At 32.5% G+C, this 19,666-nt stretch overlaps 1 protein-coding gene and 1 non-coding gene across 3 annotated transcripts in view; both read right to left on the minus strand.

The window, feature by feature from the left end:
• Positions 1-505: 505 nt before the first annotated feature.
• DMXL1 (Dmx like 1) overlaps positions 506-19,666 on the minus strand; it is a 126,035-nt gene continuing 106,874 nt past the window's right edge. For both annotated transcript variants that reach the window (XM_059416079.1, XM_059416078.1), the window contains 7 exons: positions 18,002-18,062; positions 16,089-16,216; positions 11,798-11,890; positions 9,203-9,294; positions 8,047-8,099; positions 4,927-5,144; positions 506-2,943 (listed from right to left, as the gene is read on the minus strand). In XM_059416079.1, the coding sequence (XP_059272062.1) occupies positions 2,719-2,943; positions 4,927-5,144; positions 8,047-8,099; positions 9,203-9,294; positions 11,798-11,890; positions 16,089-16,216; positions 18,002-18,062 (870 nt within the window). In that variant the 3' untranslated portion in view covers positions 506-2,718. The remainder of the gene's footprint in view (positions 2,944-4,926; positions 5,145-8,046; positions 8,100-9,202; positions 9,295-11,797; positions 11,891-16,088; positions 16,217-18,001; positions 18,063-19,666) is intronic.
• Positions 15,591-15,697, minus strand: LOC132028959 (U6 spliceosomal RNA). Its single transcript, XR_009407613.1, has one exon. It is a non-coding gene; the product is annotated as a U6 spliceosomal RNA (small nuclear RNA).

Here is a 19,666-nt window from a genome sequence, read left to right on the forward strand (position 1 = left end):
CATTAGGATGAGCATACTTTATACTTTCTGACTTTTTCAATGTCTTGTTCTATGAATTGATTTCTCCAACAACTTCAAAGTTCTCTTTACAAATATGTACATTAATAATTTTCCCATTACTATACAAATAGTTCTTATAGTCTACCTGTTATTTTAACTTTGACGATGGTCCCCTTTCATGCCATTCCATCTTTTTGTTTAGTGAAATAGGTTTGGCTTTCCAGCCCTGTTAAAAAGATCATCACCACTTTAAAATTGTATAAAGATTTTCTTATAGTGGGAATCTCTGTATTGTACTCTTGACTGTTGAGATCAGTGTGAGAAATTCTTGCAATTTCTTAAGTAATTTTTTAAAAAAGGAGAAATAAATTTGGATAAAGTAAAGAAAGGGGGATGGACTTGACTGTCTCATGATTCTACATAAGAAAAATCCTCCACTTCAGAAAATGAGACTTGCAATGTTGTAAACTTTTCTGTCATTACAAAGCCACATTCTCAGAAAATGCACAATTAAAAAAAGTATGTATTTTGATGTACCCATTCCATTAATGTGGATAAAATTTTACATGTATGTACACCACTTTATATTTAAATATACATTTCAACTTTTTATTCTTACCTTTTTTGAATAATGTTTATATATTAAGTTAAAAAGATAATAGAAAAGGAAGAATAAGGTGTTCAGGAAAACTACTCAATCCTTCCTATATTTACCAAATATAAATACAGAAGTTCTCTATTTTAAAATGTCACATATCCTTTAAGTCAACTAAAGTTGCATAAATATTACTTAAAACAATAGCATGCTAAAAAATGTCACTGCATGATTGTTTATTTAAAATATTATGACTCTGATGTAAATACATATGGGCTTACATAATTTATTACTCATATAAACCCTCAATTAAAATGCTTAATTGTTCATCCACAATGCCTTTTTTCTAATAATAAGCATAATAAATTTTCTATCTAATTGAAAGTGTTTAAAGCCTTTTGAATCTTGATTTGTGCAGTTACTGAAAAATAACTTAAGCTGAACTACAGCACACAGCAGGATCATTTGCAATGCCGCCACAGATCTCTCTGCGGCCAAACAGTCACATACTGTTACTGTTATTGCACGGTTATAGATACAGGTTATTATGTGCACATAAACTCTCTACATAATCAACGACAGTGTTCTCACTGCAACTAGCTTAACACATTTAAAATTATGAATACAATTTACAAAATCTTTAACAATATACTTTTAAGATAAAAGTATCCTGAGGATATTACAAAATTCATTTTACCAGCCCTTCATTTCTTCGCTTTGACTCTTTAATTTCCAAGATAATAGTTGTTCATATTTTGTTACATAAAAATGTTTTTATAATTCCTATTAACAAAATATATTTAAGCTACATAGTATATAATTGTCCCTCAAACACTTAGTCCCGTCTGCCTCCAGTCTCCTTGGCTAAAATCAAGTATTTATCAAGTTGTCTATAATTTTTAATCAGAAAAGTTAGCACAAAACAGACAGAAATAGGGTTATTAGCACATTTAAGTTAAAAGCATTGTGCATTTTTAATATTTTGGTCATATTTTATAGTAAAATAATGTATTTTGGCAAAAAAATAATAAAATATAAGGTTTAGTTTATTTTCTATTAATGGTAGATCTGGCAGGTATTTTACATTTGTAAATATTATCTATTTAATTTTACTGTTTTCACATTTGTTTCTAAAAACACTGCTATAAGGTGTTCAGAACTTTGAGACTAAAAGCACCTAAAAAAAAAAAAAAAGAGAGAGAAAGACGAAGTAAAATGTTAGGTGCTCTAAAATCCTTTGACAATTTTATAAACTTACTTTTAAGTGTCTCATATATGCCAACACAGAATCATTATTGCCTGCTAAGACGTAATTGACTCAAGATAATCTTTAAAATTATAATCTTGGATGTTTTCCTGAAATTATTTGAAAATTAGGATGGGAATTAAAAAACTAAAAACAAAAAAACATGGAAAAAGACAGCTGCAAAAAAGGTCGCTATTCTAGTGGCAGTAGTTGTTATGGCACAAAAACACATGAAAAGACTTGTAATTTCCTCTGATATATACACAAACTAAGTCCAGATAAGATGTGTAAGATATATTACATATATACAAACACACTTGGGCTTCAGGCAGGAAACAGGGAACTTTATCTTGGGTCATATATCACTGAAGTCCCAATGACAGTTTTTAATGAAGATGTTCATTATGTTTTTTATTCTTGCCCAATTATCAATCTATCATTAACAGAAGAAGAGTTTGAGATGTATTAGTTTGAAAAAAGAAGTAAGGGCATGGTGAATTAAGTGATGACTGATGTCAACTGCCTTTACATAAAGGGTATTTTTACTGTTAAATTCATACAGAGACATCTGCAGAAGAGTTTAACAATCAGAACACAAAACTCCTTTAACACTATGACATACTCACTATAACATACTATAAATATGTATTATTACAGTATTACTTATACATTTTACTTTAGGCAATATATAGTCTAATTCTGAATGACCTTGTTAATTTTTAAGGCATCAGTGCATCAAGGGCAAAGCTCCGTAAAATAAATACGAAAACAAGAAAGCATTAGCTTATCTGTGGCAGAGACAGTGATCACTGTACATTACATGTGTTGGCCACTTCCATGGAATAGGGAATAAATTATACATCTTATTGTCAAAATGTTATAGCATAAATTTCACATCATTTCTCAATACTTCATTTAATGGGCTAAACTGATCTGGCAGTATCCTCATTTTCATTGTTCCATCAGCTCCACATGAAAAAATGTGATTTGCTGGTCCTGTCTCAATTTGCATCACTCCAGTTCCAATGTTTCTAAAAATGGACTGCCGGGCATGTTCATTGATAAAAGTGTGGAGAAGACTAAAGGTAGATAGACTCCAAATCTGAAAGACATTAGGAACAGAATTAAAAATTGAGGTTGATGATTACCTTAAAAATCCAAATGAAAAATTAGACCTGTTTAGACCCTTTCTTTCTTACATAGACTTCTATGTAAGTCTAAGGTCGTAACATTTTGACTGTGTGTTGCTATTTTCCAAATCCTTTGATATTATTATTATTCAAAATCCATCCATTTAGAAAGTATTTTACCTTGCATCTAAGAGAAGAACTTAGGTAGAGGAGGTTAAGTGTACAATACTATAGAAACTTGTAATATTATAGGGACTTTCAGAAAAGCTTGTGCTAATGTGGTTAAAATCAAGATCAGTCAGTTAAGCGACTGCCTTCCACTCTGGTCATGATCTCAAGGTCCTGGGATCCAGCCCTGCATCGGGCTCCTTGCTCAGTGAGGAGTCTGCTTCTCCTCTTCCCTCTCCCTCTGGTGCTTGCTCACTTGCTTTGTCTCTCAAATACATAAATAAATCCTTAAAAAAAAAAAAAAAAAAAGAAAAAGAAAAAGAAAAAACAAAACACAAGCCAATACCTTCTGTGGCGGTCTCATGATCCCCAAAAATACAAGGACATAAATCTCAGGTTAGGAAAACCTGAAAGTTAGTTCTACATTTTTAGTGCTTTTACTTCATGTGTGTGCAATGTGTTTGTGATGCAAATTAAAATCATACAAAAATACCTGCTGCTACATAATATCTATGTGAAATTATATGTACATAATATGAATGATACCTAAATATCATGGTTAACTTTACTGGAAGATAAAAAATGAGAAGGCTCCTATATATAAAATACTTGTTGATTGACAGGCCACATATTTGAATTTTCAGCAGTAAAGTATTTTTCATTTGGGTTAAAGTGCATTTTCCAAAACTTTCCCCAAACCAATTTACTCTGTTCCCCAGGCTCCCCCAACACAGTAATATATTAATAAGCAATGAAAATTACCATGGATTAATTAAAAAAAAAGAAAAAAGAAAACCTTGTGCTGTATAGTTTATAATGTATACACTTCAACTTTCTATTCTTTTTTATTTTTTATTCTTAGAATACCCAGCAAAGGATTAGAACCACTGGAATGAGGGCCTCAGAAATGGCAAAACTATGTTCCAATTGCAAGATAAATGATCATAACTTTAATACACTTTAGTGAGATTTTCTGTTTTCAGTCTCTACCAAAATAAACGTGCCTGTTATTGAAGTAAATTACTTACAAAGTAATTTATAAGCATTTCTCACTAGGGCTTAAAACAATGGATTCTAAGACTGTAGAGTCCTTCAGTGGGTTGCTGGCCATTACAATAATTTAAGGACTTCTAAACTGATTTAACCCTGGAGATCTTTCCAAGTGTGGCCAGAGGATCCTCCATCTAGACTGCTAGGTATGCATTATAAAAATGCACATTCCTGAGCTTTAGAGTTACCATCTGAGTATCTCTGGGGTGGGACCTTGCAACAGTATTTATAGAATGGGATGCATTTTAATAAGCTGCTTAACATTTTAAACAACCTCTAAGCTTTAAACACAGTGGAGTTTGAGAAGGACAGGGTTTATCCAGGTACATTCAGAATTCGTCAATCAGGGTGGCTGGATGCTAATGCTATAAATTAAAATAAAGGGGAGTAATTCAGGATCAAGGGAAATGTTAGTATATTTAACAGTACCTGAAACTGAGTTCAGTGACTCTGAAAACGGGAGTCAAGACTAATTCAAATGTCTGAAATATGTTTCTATCTGTGGAAAATTAAGTTCTTTTGCACATTAATTAGGTACACTTGAAAACAACTGAAAAGAGACATTTTTAGGTTAAATGTCATTCATTAAAAGGTTTATTAAATAGCAACTAACATGTTGACCACAAGTAGGAGTTAATATTTCTATTATTTAAATAATATCATCAGTCCAATTAAACACTTAAGGTTTCTGAAGTTTTCTTTGTATTTTGCAGATACTATGCCATTACTGTACTTACCTTTATATTGCCTTCAGCAGATCCTGTAACAAAGTACTCTTCTGTCGGATCAATGGCAATGGCTTTAACAGGAGAATCATGGCTCTGGAAAAGCTGCCTTTGCTGTCGTTGCCGAAGGTCAAATGCACATGTAAAGCCTTTTCTGCCGCCTGATATTAGTAGCTGATGTTTTGGAGCATATGCTAAAACAGTAGCTCCACTATCATGGCATGTAAAAGCTAAAAGATAAAGTAAAAATAAAATAAAATAGAAAAGGAAAAACCATTTAATGGTATAAGAAACAGACTTCTGGCTTCTGGCCAATGTAGAACAACAGATCACCAGGTTTACCCACCTACCTGAAACAATTAAAAAAATAAAATGATATATAGGAAACAATGGTTTGGGGCACTGGACATCAGGCAAAGAAAAACGATCTCTAAGAGATGGGAAGCAAGCTAGGAGTGAGCCATACAACTGTCCTTTCCTACAGCTGGATGAAAGATCAAGCTTGTTAAGTAGAGACATGAAAGATATAAAAAAGAGATACAAATAAAAGGTCCAGAGATTAAAAACTATAATACTAAAGTGAAAAATACACTGCATTGGATTAAGAGCAGATTAAACAATGCCATTAAAAAAAAACCCCAAACTGGCGAACTTGAAGACATATCAATATTAAGTGTTAAATACATAAATACAATGAATATTTTTTTCTTAAAAAAAAAAGTCTAGCCTAACAAATTTCAGGGAAAAAAACATCTATAAACAGCTCAAAGACAATATGGCATAAAGATGAAGAATGAAGATTTGGGAGTCAGGATGTCAAGATATAAATCTTGTTTTTTTGCATGGGTTTAAATGTATAACTTAGGTGAATTACTTTTTTTTTCTTTTAATGTTAAGTCTCAGTTTCATCATTTGTAAAAAGAGACAATCCAGCCTGCTTAATAAGTTTGTGTGAGGATTAAATTAGTTAATATATTCAAAACATGTAGAGTATGAGGCATATACTAAGTACTCAATATACTTATTTTAAGAATCTGAAGAAAAAATTATAGAGAAGGATTTTTTGAGTTTTACTAGTACTTTTGAGATTTAACTTATACAGTGTTAAATGCAGAAACTCTAAGTGTTCACCTCTGATGAGCTTTGACAAATGGAGACATCTGTGTAACCATCACTCAATTAAAGACACAGAATGCTGTTGTCATCCCAGAAAGTTCCCTCATGCCTCTCTGTAGTCAGCTTTCCTTTCCCACAATGGCTATCACTAGTCTGATTTCTATCTGATTACTTTTACCCGTTCTTGAACTTCACATAAGTAGAATTTTGTGGTATATACTCTATTGTGCCTGGCTTCTTTTCCTTCAACATGTTTTAGAGGTTGATGAATGTTGTCCCATGTATCAGTAGTAGGCCATGCCTTTTTTAAATTGCTTAATAGTATTCCATTACATAAATAGACCAGGTTCCTGTTGGATGTATTTGTGTTGTTCCTGGTTTTTGGCTTTTATAAATAAAGCTGCTAAGAACATTCCTATACAAGTCTTTTTTTTTTTTTTTTTTTTTAAAGATTTTATTTATTTATTTGTCAGAGAGAGAGCAAGCAAGAGTGAGCACAGGCAGACAGAGTGGAAGGCAGAGTCAGAGGGAGAAGCAAGCTCCCTGCGGAGCAAGGAGCCCGATGTGGGACTCCATCCCAGGACGCCGGGATCATGACCTGAGCCAAAGGTAGCTGCTTAACCAACTGAGCCACCCAGGCGTCCCTCCTATACAAGTCTTTTTGTGGGCGTGTGTCTTCATTTCTTTGGGGTATATATATAGGTGCATGTTTAACTTTGTTAGAAACTGCCAATCAGTTTTCCAAAGCAGCTGTTCCCTTTTATACTCATTCAGCAAACCATGAGGACTCCAAGTTCTCTATATCCTTGCCAACACATGGTATTCTAGAATCATTGACTTTGGCCATTTTAGGGTATAGAGTAGTATCTTATGGGGAATTTAGTTTCCATTTCCCTAATGACTACTGATGTTAAGTACTTAATCATATGCTTACTTGCCATGTAGATACTAAGGAGAGGGTAATTTTAAAGTCTTGAATATATCATTTCTTTCATGGACAGTGCTTTTGAGGTTGTATCTAAAAACCCAGGGCTAAACCTAAGGTCACCCAGATCTTTTCCTATACTTCCTTCTAGAAGGTTTAGTTTCTGTTCCGTGATCTATATCTATTCTTAACCCATACATAATGTGTCTTTCATTACTGTAGTTTTATAGTAAGTCCTGAAATCAGGTAGTGTGAGTTCTTCAAGTTTGTTTTTTTCTCAGTATCCAGTGTTCTAGGCCTGCTTTCTCCTTATAGGAACTTTTAGAACCAGTTGATATGTACAATACAGTTTGCTGGGACTTTGATTAGGATTGCATTTAATTTGTAAAGTTGGGAAGTGCTGACATCTTAACAACATTGGCTAACAACACTGAATATGGACTAGCTCTCCATTTATTTACATCTCTGATTTCTTATCTTTTTTCTATAGTTTTCCCCAACAGAGGCTATATGTATTTTGTTACATTTAAATCTTAGTATGTCATTATTTTGGGTGTTATTATAAATGGTGATTTTTTAAAAATTTCAAGTCACAGTTGTTCATTGCTGGTGTATACGAAAGCAAATGACTTCAGTATATTGACCTAGTATCCCGTGATTCTACTATACTTGCACATTAGTTCCAAAAGTTTCTTTTTTTTTTGTAGATTCTTTAAGATTTTCTACACAATCATGTCATCTGTGAATAAAGGCAGTTTTATTACTCCTCTTCCAAACGTATACCTTTTAATTCTTTTTCTTGTCTTACTGTATTTGTTAGGACTCCCAGTACAATGCGGAGTAGGAGTGGTTATCAGATCCAAAGTAAAAACATGACTTTTATATTATCTATGTTCTACTACTATCCTTCATCAGGTATAGTAAAGAATTAATTACATATCTTGCATTTTTCTGCTTTCAAAATTTGCGCCACTGTGGGAAAAATAAACCTCACAGGCTAATAAATATATGTCATTAAAGACAAGCCATTAAAAAATTCTTTTACTTTATGAATTGACTTGCAGAATTTACAAAATGCTTTCAAAACTTACCATGGACTAAACTATTGGCAGGTGCTACGAGAGTATCCCACAAACATATGTTCCTGAAAAAAAAAATTATTTGAATGACACAAAATTTTAACAACATAATAAAAAATAAGCTGTCTCATATAGTTATATTAACATTTGAACCTTGTTCTCATAAGAAGTTCTTAAATTTATAAAAGAACCAAATACAAGTAACCAATATATTTATGCATGATTACTTTTCACACAAAATTCAAAAAATTACTAACCTAAAAAACTAAGTAACTTTAGACTGGCACTTATTTACAAATAATGCTATATAAAGCCTGAATACAGAAACTACTTTTTGTATTTGTTGATTCTCTAATCTGACAGATGGACTGACATATACCAATAGCAGGACACTGAATTTTTTTGGAACACAAAGAAAACTTATTTCTGCTATGAATGGGAGTAGCTTTTAGTCCTTTCTATGAGTGGCAAAGGAGGCACTAACATACGCAAGAATTTCTATCCAAGATGGGCTGAAGCCTCCATATTCCTACAATCCAACTTGTACTGCAAAGTAAGGCTTTACAGATAAATAGAAAATCTCAGCAACCTCTGCAGAACTCTGCTGCACAAGGGAAGTGAAACGGGGTGTTGTGGACTGAGGCAGGAGGAGACATCTTCTTATATATTTAAGGTTTTGGGAGAGATGGGGATAGGCTGCCACTCACTAGCTACTGTTTAACTAAGAAGTCTTTTGAGTTTCTAGTTGTTTTTTTTGTTTTTTTTTGAATCATGAAATACTAATAATACCTACCTAAGAGAGCCACCATGAGGATTAATGAAAAAGGTGGACCAATAAATAATAGTTCTTCTTTTTTGCCTCAAGCTTTCTTAACACATAAAGAATAATATGGAGAAAAATTAATTTCACTATCAAATTATTTTCTCCTGAAGTCTTAACATTGCAATATTAATAATACACAAGGAATGGATTTTGTTTTTAAGGTCACCAAAATTTCCCTACCTTTACAATTAGAACAGTAAAACTACTCTAAGTAACAAGTCTTTATAATAAAATATTGAAAAGCATAACTGTGAAAACATTCTTGAGATACAAGAATGCAAAGGAAATAAAAAACAAAGTTCAGCTATCCAGATGCACACTTAAATTTCAGTTATAATCTCTTACCTATTGTCAGTTGAAAGACCAGCTGTAGCTATCAAAGAGGAGGAACTAACAAAGACAAAATCATTGGCTGTTTTGTTGTGACACTGCCAAGTCTGGAACAGTTAGAAACAAACAAATGTTACTGCTGTCACTAGCAATTTTATAACCAAGTAGATGCATTAATAAAAAAGGGATCATGTAATCAATCTGTGGCTTACTTAAACCTTTTGAGTCTTTCCCCACAAACTTTAGACAAGTTTCAAGAGTAATAAAGAGAATTTTCATATACCATTTATCCAAATTCACCAATTTTGAACATGTGGCACATGTTTTGCCTCTCCTTCTCTTTTTCTCTTTCTCTTTCTTTTTCACACACACAACTTCCCTGAACCATATGCATTGTAAGTCTTTATGAGACCCTGTGCTTTTGTTCATCTAAAAGTTCAAAAGAAAACAAAAGGAGGCTAATTGTTTAATATTTCTCAATATCTGTGAGAATTTTTTCTTAGAAAAAACTAGAATTTTAGATTATCTCAGACTAAATTATTTGTTTTCAGAAATGTTTAAACTCTTAAATAATTTTTTTTCTTTTTCTAATTTAATTTCAGATAGCCAACATACAGCACACCACTTGTTTCAGATGTAGAATTCAGTACCTCATCAGTTGCGTGAAACACCCAGTACTCATCACATCATGTGCCCTCCTTTATGTCTGTCACCCAGATACGCCATCCCCCCATCTACCTCCCCTTCAGCAACCCTCAGTTTGTTTCCTTTAGTTAAAAGTCTGTTGCAGTAAAATATTTTTTCAAATGTGTGAATATAAACATATTATTAAGTCAACAAAACTAGAAAATTTACAATGTTTGTGAACGCTCCATCAAACAGTAACTTAATATGAGAGGTCTAGTCTATTACAAAGATTTCCAAGCTATACTTGTTGAGATATTTCTCTTCAATAAAAAATGTTTTAAGTATATCAAAATCAACACATAAAAGGTTTTTCCTTTGAGTCACTTCCCCATTTCCCCTGACTACCCTGACTACCCTTAGATATGTCCTTAAAACAAACAAAATACACTTTAACACCCAAAATCAATAATGTACGTTTCCAATCCAATTTATTTATTTTTTTAAAAAAGAGGCAGCCCATAAGGGAATATAAACATATATTTAAATCCACTGGCTTAATAAAAAAATGAGGAAAAATATTATTGCAAAGTACTCTCACCAACCATCCCCTTGCTTTTGTTTAAATCAGTACCATATCCCAGAATTTAACCTTGAGTGAATTATCAGAACCTTAACTTATATTCTCAATATTTTCCTAATAGGTATTGCTTAGTCCTATAAAGGGCTTCACTGAAAAATATATTAGTGCTTGCTTCGGCAGCACATATACTAAAAATATATTAAATACAAACTCAGTGTTCTCTGAAGTTGCAGAAGGCTCATTATGCTTGTGCAGTCCCGAACAGAGATGTATCAATTTTTTTTTTTTTTTTTTTTTTAAAGACAGGGCAAGATGCACCTGAGTGGCTCAGTCAATTAAGCTCAGACACTTAATTTCCACTTGGATCATGATTTCAAGGGTTGTGAGATAGAGCCACATGTTGGGCTGTGCACTTAGCATAGAGTCTGCTTGTCCCTCTCCCTCTGCTTCTCCTTCTGTTGTCTCTCAAATAAATAAATAAAATCTTAAAAAAAAAAAAAAGACATGGGCAAGAAAATAATTGTGCCAGCTATAACATATCCTTTCTATTTTGTTTATTCATAAGGGCTAATTGCAAAAAAAGAACAAAAAAACAAAAAAACAAAAAACCAACCCCAGCAGATGCATAGTCTGTTGATCATTCTTTTTAGGTATAATCCCCACTGTAGCCTAGTGAGGATGGAAAAGGGCTTGGGTAACCTACAGGCTGCATGGGTCTCTGGAGGTACCACGTTTGTTCAATACAGGTTAATTTTCCAAATTACCAGAGACTAAGAATTTTTAAACCTCACAGATTAATTTTCACATAACACAATGACAGGAGTTTATAGTAAAGTGATTGTATACACAGAACTAAAGAGATTTCACTTTTTGGCTTTAATATCTATTGCCTCAAATGTATATTCCTTATTTCTTTAAAAATAAAAATTCAGGAGTGCCTGGGTGGCTCAGTCCATTAAGTATCTGCCCTCAGCTCAGGTCATGATCCCAGGGGTCCTGGAACAGAGTCCTGCATTGGGCTCCTTGCTCAGTGGGGAGCCTGCTTCTCCACTGCCTGCTTGTGCTTGCTCGCTCTCTCTCTCATGCTCCCTCTCTGTGTCAAATAAATTAATTAATTAAATTAAATAAAAATTCAAGGAGTATCTGGGTGGCTCAGTCAGTTAAATGTCCCACTCTTAATTTCAGCTCAGGTTGTGACCTCTGGGTTATGACACTAAGCTCCATGTAGGGCTCTATGCGAGGCATGAAGCCTGCTTGGGATTCTCTCTCCCCGTGCCCTTACCTTGACTCTGTTTCTCTCTGAAAAAACAAAAAAACAAAAAAACAAAAAAAAAAACCAACAAAAATAAAATAAAATAAAATAAAAATTCAAAAAAGTTTAAAGGTAAGAATTTTTGGCTTACCAGGTATGGCTTAGGCATGCTTCCAGTTACTGGGCAACATTTCCAGTTTGTTTGATACAAACTTAAATATCCGTCAGCATCAACTATTCCAAACTTAGAGAAAAATATTTTTTTAAGTTTCTAATACTAATACAAAAGTACATATTAACCCATACCCCCATTGTGAATCCCATATTTTGATCTCAAATATTTTGTTGATAAATGGACTTTTACTTCACCTATGCATGGATCTAGTCCAGAAAAAGTTAGCTACTGCTTAAGAAAATTCCAGGTCCACAGAATAAGCAAACATCAGACATACATACTTTATCATACTAACCAAAAGCAGAGTCTATATATTATCTAAAAGTACTCAAAAAATAGGATAATAGATTTACACATTAAGTCATGCAACAAATGTTTAGTATATATAAAATAGAAAACTGTCATTATGACCAAGAAAAAATAAGGACTTCAAGAAATATATAAGAAAAATGTGTCAATAAGAGTAGAAAGTAAAATGAAACAGAATTCCCACTATGGGAACTCAGGGTAATCTGATTGAGAAAATGTCAAAATTATTAAATGAGGGAGTGTATGTTAGAGATATAAAAGGATAAGGAAGACTAAGCATTTCTTTTCTTTAGGTTATAAAAATAACATATACAGTTTATAATATAAAAAAAAAGTCTACTTTGGACTCTTGCCCTCTCCTACCTCCAGATCTAGAAACTATTAACAATGTGATGTGTTCCATTTCAAATCTATTCTATGAATAGTCCAACATTCACACAGGATTTTTAAAAAAATGAGAATCATAATAAATATACAGTTCTACAATTACATTTTTTACCTGTTATAGCCATCTTTTTGTATTAGTACATTTAATCTACTTCATTCTTGTGCAGTGTAGTATTTAACTATATGTTGTATTATGACTTGTTTGAAAGCTTTTTCCTTTATGGACAGTTTCCAATTTTCCCTAATACCAAGTGCTCCTTTAAATATTCTGGTACAGAGGCGCCTGGGTGGCCTCAGTTGGTTAAGCATCTGTCTTTGGCTCAGGTCATGATCTCAGGGTCCTGAGAGCAAGCCCAGTGTCGGGCTCCCTGCACAGTGGGGAGTCTGCTTGTCTCTCTGCTTCTCTCCCCACCCCCGCTTGTATCTCTTTCCCTCTCTCAAATAAATAAATAAAACCTTTAAAATAAATAAATATTATGGTATATAAACCTTTGAGTATTTATGTACGATAGATATTTAGAAATGGGACAGCTTTGTCAAACAGCATCATTTAACACTGGCATTTCTTTTCTGTATATGTTATTTTTATAACCTAAAGAAAAGAAATGCTTAGTGAAATTTCGTGAAATTTAATCCTAAGTGGTAATATCAATTCATACGCCTATTTTTCTTACACATTAGTCAACAGTGCTTATTACTAAAATTTTAAATATTTGCTGGTATACAGAAAAAGGGCTAATTTTAATATGTATTTCTTCAATTATTAGTCAGGACTGTTGGTCATGCATAGTAGTTTTGTAAACTGACTTGATTATATCCTTTATCTACTTCTCTATTTTCTTTTTAAAAAATTGATAAGGCGAATATTAGGAACAGTAACTCATCATTTATCCAATTGTTTATCCACAGAGAATGTTATAGATATCTACTCAAAGTCTATCCTTTTTGTGATTTATCCTGTTTTCTGGAGAAGACATACATATGGTCTTTAGAAAGGATATATGGAACATGTTATATCTCTGTACACTTAAAAATACATTTTTTAATGTATTTTTCATCAAGTTTGAATGACTGTTTGGACAGATAATGACAACTAATTCCCATTCGTTGTCCATCAGACTTCTGTGAATATTGCTTTCCTATGTGTAATCTTTGAGTAGGTGAATGTCATTACATTTAGAGGGGAGGGGTGGAGAGGTTCTAAGTAATCATCTTACCCCTCCTCCTTCCTATAAGCTCTCTTTATCTTTGGGTTAAAAAAACAAAAATCAAATAATCAGGATGTATCTAGGCAAGTGATGTTTCTCAATACTTCTGCCTAGTACTTGGTAGGTCCTTTCTTTTTAAAAATTCCATTTTTCTTTGATTTGGGAATATTTTTACTCTAATTAATTCCTTTGAATATAGTGCTTCTTTCTATTCCATCATTTTTTTCTTCTTCTGAAATACCATTTAAGTGTCTTTTTAAGTTTTCCTGGGTTTAGTCTTAATTTGATTCTTGTATTATTTTTATCAAAGGATAATTTCCTAAGTTGTCCTTCCAGTCACAAACTAGATTTTCAACTATTTCCATTCTGTGATTCAGCCCTTATAATGACTAGTTGTTCTACTAACACAATTTTGGGAATCACATGTTTTAAATTTCCAAGAATTCTTTCCTATTCTACTGGTTTTACTTCATAGCAGCTTATTTTTATTTTAGAATGCAGTATCTTCCTAAATCTGAGGAACTGTTGCTCACAGGTCATTTATTCCACTTAATGCCTCTTTTAGGGCTCAATAACTTCTGGCAGCCCATTTCTGTTCATAATTGACAAACTAACCAGGATTACTGTCCTCTGTTTTATTTAGCATGGTAGGCTTCCCTACACTAAGGGAGACAGCATGCTTAGCTATTGTGCTGTTTGGAATCATCATGCTTATGGTGAATGGACAGTAAGTAGATTGTTAAATATAGGGGGTAGGTAATGAAGAATAGTTTTTTTGTGCCTTAAAATTTATGCTGAAAGCTATAGTGAGTGTTAAATCTACAAAATAATTCAGACTGAAGAAGGTATTGAATGCCATGCTAAAGAATATGGTATTCTAGATACAATGAGGAGCCTTGAAGGGCTCTTGAAAAGAACCAGTAATGTGATCTCCCTTATAGTGTGGTTATATAACTCTATTATTAGTTATACAACTGTGTTGGCAATATGAAGGATGCATTAGAAAGCTAAGAATTGAGGTACAGAGCCTAGCTAAGGAGCAATATAGTATTGACAACTAAAGTAGAAAAGTATAAGCACTGAAGTATACATTACACAACTGAAATTACAGTGGAATGCTAAAAGCTTCTAGATTAATTCCCCTCAACTTCCCACTAAGGAGCAAAGAATGTTGCCAACTGGTATTAAGAAACCATATACTCTCAAAAGTTTATTTCATAGCTACTTGAAAAATTATCATTGACTTTTGTGAAATGGTAACACTGCTCAGTGATAAATGTGGTAGGCAATAAGACTGCAACACACCAAGATACAAACAACACGTGAGGAGAGTTAAAGGTTTGGAAGTTGAGAGAAAAGGCAAGGCAAGATGGACCATCTGTGAGGGCACTGTGTCTTTTTAGTGAAGCATGGTTCTGAAGATAAAGAGCAGGCTGATGTCCCTATAATTGTTGTTTAAAGTGATAGTGAGATACTGGGGGGTACAGAGAGGCAGTCTGAAAAAAACAGGATTATGGGAAGTGAGGACAGTAAGAGATATTCTAGAGCAGGGTTGAAAAACCATTTCTTAAAGGGTCATATAGTAAACATTTTAGCCTTGCCATCTATAAAGTCTTTGCTTTCCTGGACTCTGCTATTGTAGTGGAAAGGTAATTATAGAAAAGAAATAATGAGTGAGGTAGCTGTGTTCTAATAAAATTTTACTCACAAATAAAATGTAGCTAGGCCATGATTTGTTGATGCCCTGCTCTAGACCAGTCCTCAAAAGCTTAATGTAGGTACAAATCACAAAAGTATTTAGTTAAAATGCAGATGTTGACTCAGTAGGTCTGCAGTAGAATTAATCTGCCTTTTTTTTTTTTTTTTTAAATATGGAATCCTTCACAAATTTGTGTGTCATCCTTGCTCAGGGGCCACGCTAATCTTCTCTGTATCCCTATTTTAGTATTATATGTGCTGCCGAACGGAGCACAATAATTTGCATTTTTAATAAGCTCCCAGATGTTACTTGCTACTTGACCATACTTTGAGTAGGTTCCAGAGGACAAAGAAAGTAGAAATATTTAATCAAAAATATATTTGGTGGTCCTATAACAGTTGGTCCTTAAGCATCATTAAGTGAATTTTAATGGATATATATACTCACATATACACACAAAACATGCATACCCATAAATAAATGTTCCAAGAAGAATGAAATGAATGTAAGTATTCTTTGAGAAGACTTTTATAAAAGAAAAATCCATATATAAATAATTTATCATTACCTCACTCAACTGCTCTCTTCAGAAACACAGACTAGTAATATTTATAAACTTCCAAAATAATCAAGCCCTCTTCCCATTTATATTTTTATATACTACCTTATTTCCTTGGTAGTTAAATCTCATTCTAGTAACTCTTGAATTGCCACCAGATCGAAAACAGGTTATTTGTTGAGAATGGCCCCATTCAAACATTCGGACACTTCCGTCTTGAGCTCCTGTCAGATCTGCATTATAAAGGGCAAAAATTGCAAATTTATTATAGTCATCTTTGGAAGGTTTATTTTTTAATCCAAGTGAAGACCTTTATGAAAGAAGCACCTTTGAAATGAATCATAGTCAATTTACATGAACTTACCTTTGTCATGAAATTTCGTTTCAGTATTTTTAATCTTAAAAACAGTTTTTTGATGTACTTTCATTTGACTCAGAATATACTCTCACACTACATAACAGAAGCAATTAAATCAGACCTCTGTAAATTTTACTTCCTTTTGAAATTATCTTTTAATAATCTTTGAAATGATCTTTTAATAGCCTTTAATAAATACTTTATATAATAACCAGTTAACAAATTTCTGGGTGAACTAAAGAGTCACTTCTTATCAGTCCTACTATTAATGTTTAAACTTATATATTTTCTCTGGAAAAAAAAAAAAAGACTGTAGAAAGTCTTGAATGTTATGCACAGTAAAGAAAAAAATCACTTCTGATAGTTATTCTGACTGACTGACTGGATATCTCAAATGTGTTGTTTCACTGAGGAATGTGAATAAGCTAAGTATTATTAATTCATCACTTTGCCATTTACTAATTTTGTGATACAAGGAAGCTTATTTAATCTCCATGAACCCATTTCAAATTGTCCTGAAAAAGGGGAATAATGATATGTAAGTTAAGAGATAGCTATGAGAAGTAAACAAGATAATCCATATGAATCATTTAGAAATATGCTTAACATGGACCACTCAATTTATGTTAAGTATAATTATCAGTAGTAATGATTCAATGCAGTAAAAACACTGATTAATTTTTACATTATTTCACACCTTTAGGATCCGTAATAGAAGTTGCTCTCTTCATTTTAAATACATAGCTCTTTTGAACCCTTTTGTTGGACACTGATATGCAATTTTGGTAACAGCTGCTTGTACTACTTAGGACAGTGAAGTAGAAAAGAACACTGGTTTTGTCAAATATATCTTATCAGAATATCTCTCATTATAAAAGTAGTATAATTTTTTATGTTACAAAATTGAAGGAACATGAATGTTTTTTAATTAATAGGCGTGGTGCTTATTACTGTGTGTGGGGCAACTTGATGAGAAGCACAACTTAAAAATCATATTAAGAAAACTTGAATATTGAGATGCCAATATGAATGCTGATTCTAACGCACAAATATTTTAAAATTTGTCTTTTTTGTTTTTACTCTGTTTCAGTATGTCCAAATAAATTCCCCACTGATTAAGTTCTTTGTTAAAGGAGAAAAACTTTTGAAATTCCCAAGAATATTAACTGACAATAATATATCTTCCCTGAGAGTGTAAGAACTTACTAGTAACTACTTCCTTTGCCTACTATTAGTGTGTCTGATAAAAGGCAAACTGACAAAATATTAATAAAATACAAAGTAACTATGATGAGCCAATAAATGACCAAGGTACTGTTCTGATCTATGTAATAAAAGATGGGAGTGATCTCATTATTAAAACAATTAATTATGACTATAACTTCTAATTGTATGAAGTGTCCAGAAATGTCCAAAACTAAAATGTTCTAACTTAGAAATATGCAGTCAACATAAGTAAAGATTTACTGCATCAAGTTAGCCTTCTCTATTAATTCAGGAAAATTTCTTTTTCTATTGTTATCCAATTTTGAAATGTTTTTATTTGCTAGCAGACACTCTCTATTAAAAAAAAAAAAGTAAAATAGCTGACTACCTTTCAACTGAAACTAAAAGCCTGCTTTAAATTCCTTAGAACACTGGCTAATTATTATCAACTTACAGTAAGGAAGAGTTGGATGAGAAGTCATTCTTCTGACATTATTAATGGCTTTCTTAATCATCTGTTAACAAAGAAAAATCATTCTTCTATAGTTACAATAAAAAGTAGGATTAAAAATATAAAATGTGACAGGTAATACAAATAACATTTATTTATTTATTTTTATGTGATTCCTACTGAATATTGTGGGTGCTAAAAATACTAAATGTAATAACAGAAATTAAATTTAATAGCTCAGCTCTCTCACGTTTAAGTGTACATACATTTTCAGCATCATTGACTAGGCTCTAAGAACAAATTCACCTTGAGAATTTAGTCTTACCTCCTTTCTTGCCAATTCTTTTCTGATCCCATTAATTTTATTGGAAAAATCCTGAATAGTACAAGGTTAAAAAGATAGGCAGAAGCATGTGAAAAAAACAAAAAAAAGAGGTAAACAGAAAATTGTATAAATTTTTAACTGATAGTGTGGAACTATTCGTCCATTTTTTTTAATTTATCCATTTTTAAATCATGTTGTGAATGATTTAAGTAGCCTGTCAAATAAGAATAAGTGAAATTAAAGAGATAATTTTAATTACTAGAACAATTCCTATTTATACAGCACCATAACTACAATTATATGTTATCCTAAGCTTCATAGTATCAGTCTTGAGTAGATTTTTTTGTGTTGTTCTTGTGGATTTTAAATTGTCCATTAGACTAAAGTCGTGAGTAAATGGGGACTAGGTAGGGAGGAAGAGAGCTGGCAAGCATAAGTGCTGAAGGACAGAAACACTGAAGGATGGTTATGGTTGTAATTTTACTACAAAACAGCAGAAGTTGGTTATAAAAGTATTCTTTTTTTGTTAGAATTAATAATTCAATAAAGCAACAGAATTAAGGAAATGTTTCATTAATTCTTCACAAAAAAACAAAAACCTGCTGAATGTTACCTCTGTTTAGCAAACTTGATATTGAAATCTCATGTTCCTTTAATTAAAGAAACGCCTAAATATTCATATTCTTTTACTTTTCTTTCTGACTAAAATATCAAAGTAAAACCATAAGCAAAAATACAAAAGCACAGGTTTAATAAAATTTCTAAGAGCATATGCAGAACATATAAAGGAAAGAAATCATAACTTATTTTAGAAGATCCTTATAAAAAAGAACCACCTGATAATACCAATATCTTTTCTTGAGGACAGAGTGGGACCAATTAGACTAATTATCCTAACAAATCACAATGTTCCCCTCCTGAAAAGGGGTTCTACTAAGATGGAGATAGAAAGGAAATCCTATTCTAACAAGAATGACAAAGGTAAATTTCTGTGTTATAATGCTTTGGAGTAAAAACAAGTATTTTCTGAGCACTGACCATATGATAAACGCCATTCTAGTTAGAGATCATCAGTGTCTAAGGCAGTCATAACAATCTCTCACACAGTTTCCATTACAGAGTATGTTAAAAAAGATAAATAGTGAACAGATAATTTCAAAACTGACACAGGCTATTAAAGAAGATAAAATGGGGGATAATAATGACATACAGAGTGACTACAGGTAGAGTGGGGAAGGGCAGATGCCTTCACTAGAGAAGCAAGGGAAATCCCTGGGAACCTGACCTGAGATCTGAATGGTAAAAGAAAAAAAAAAAAAAAAAAGAACATTTGAAGCAGAATG

This window comes from Mustela nigripes, chromosome 12, assembly GCF_022355385.1.
Source record: "Mustela nigripes isolate SB6536 chromosome 12, MUSNIG.SB6536, whole genome shotgun sequence".
Taxonomy (NCBI): Eukaryota; Metazoa; Chordata; class Mammalia; order Carnivora; family Mustelidae; genus Mustela; species Mustela nigripes.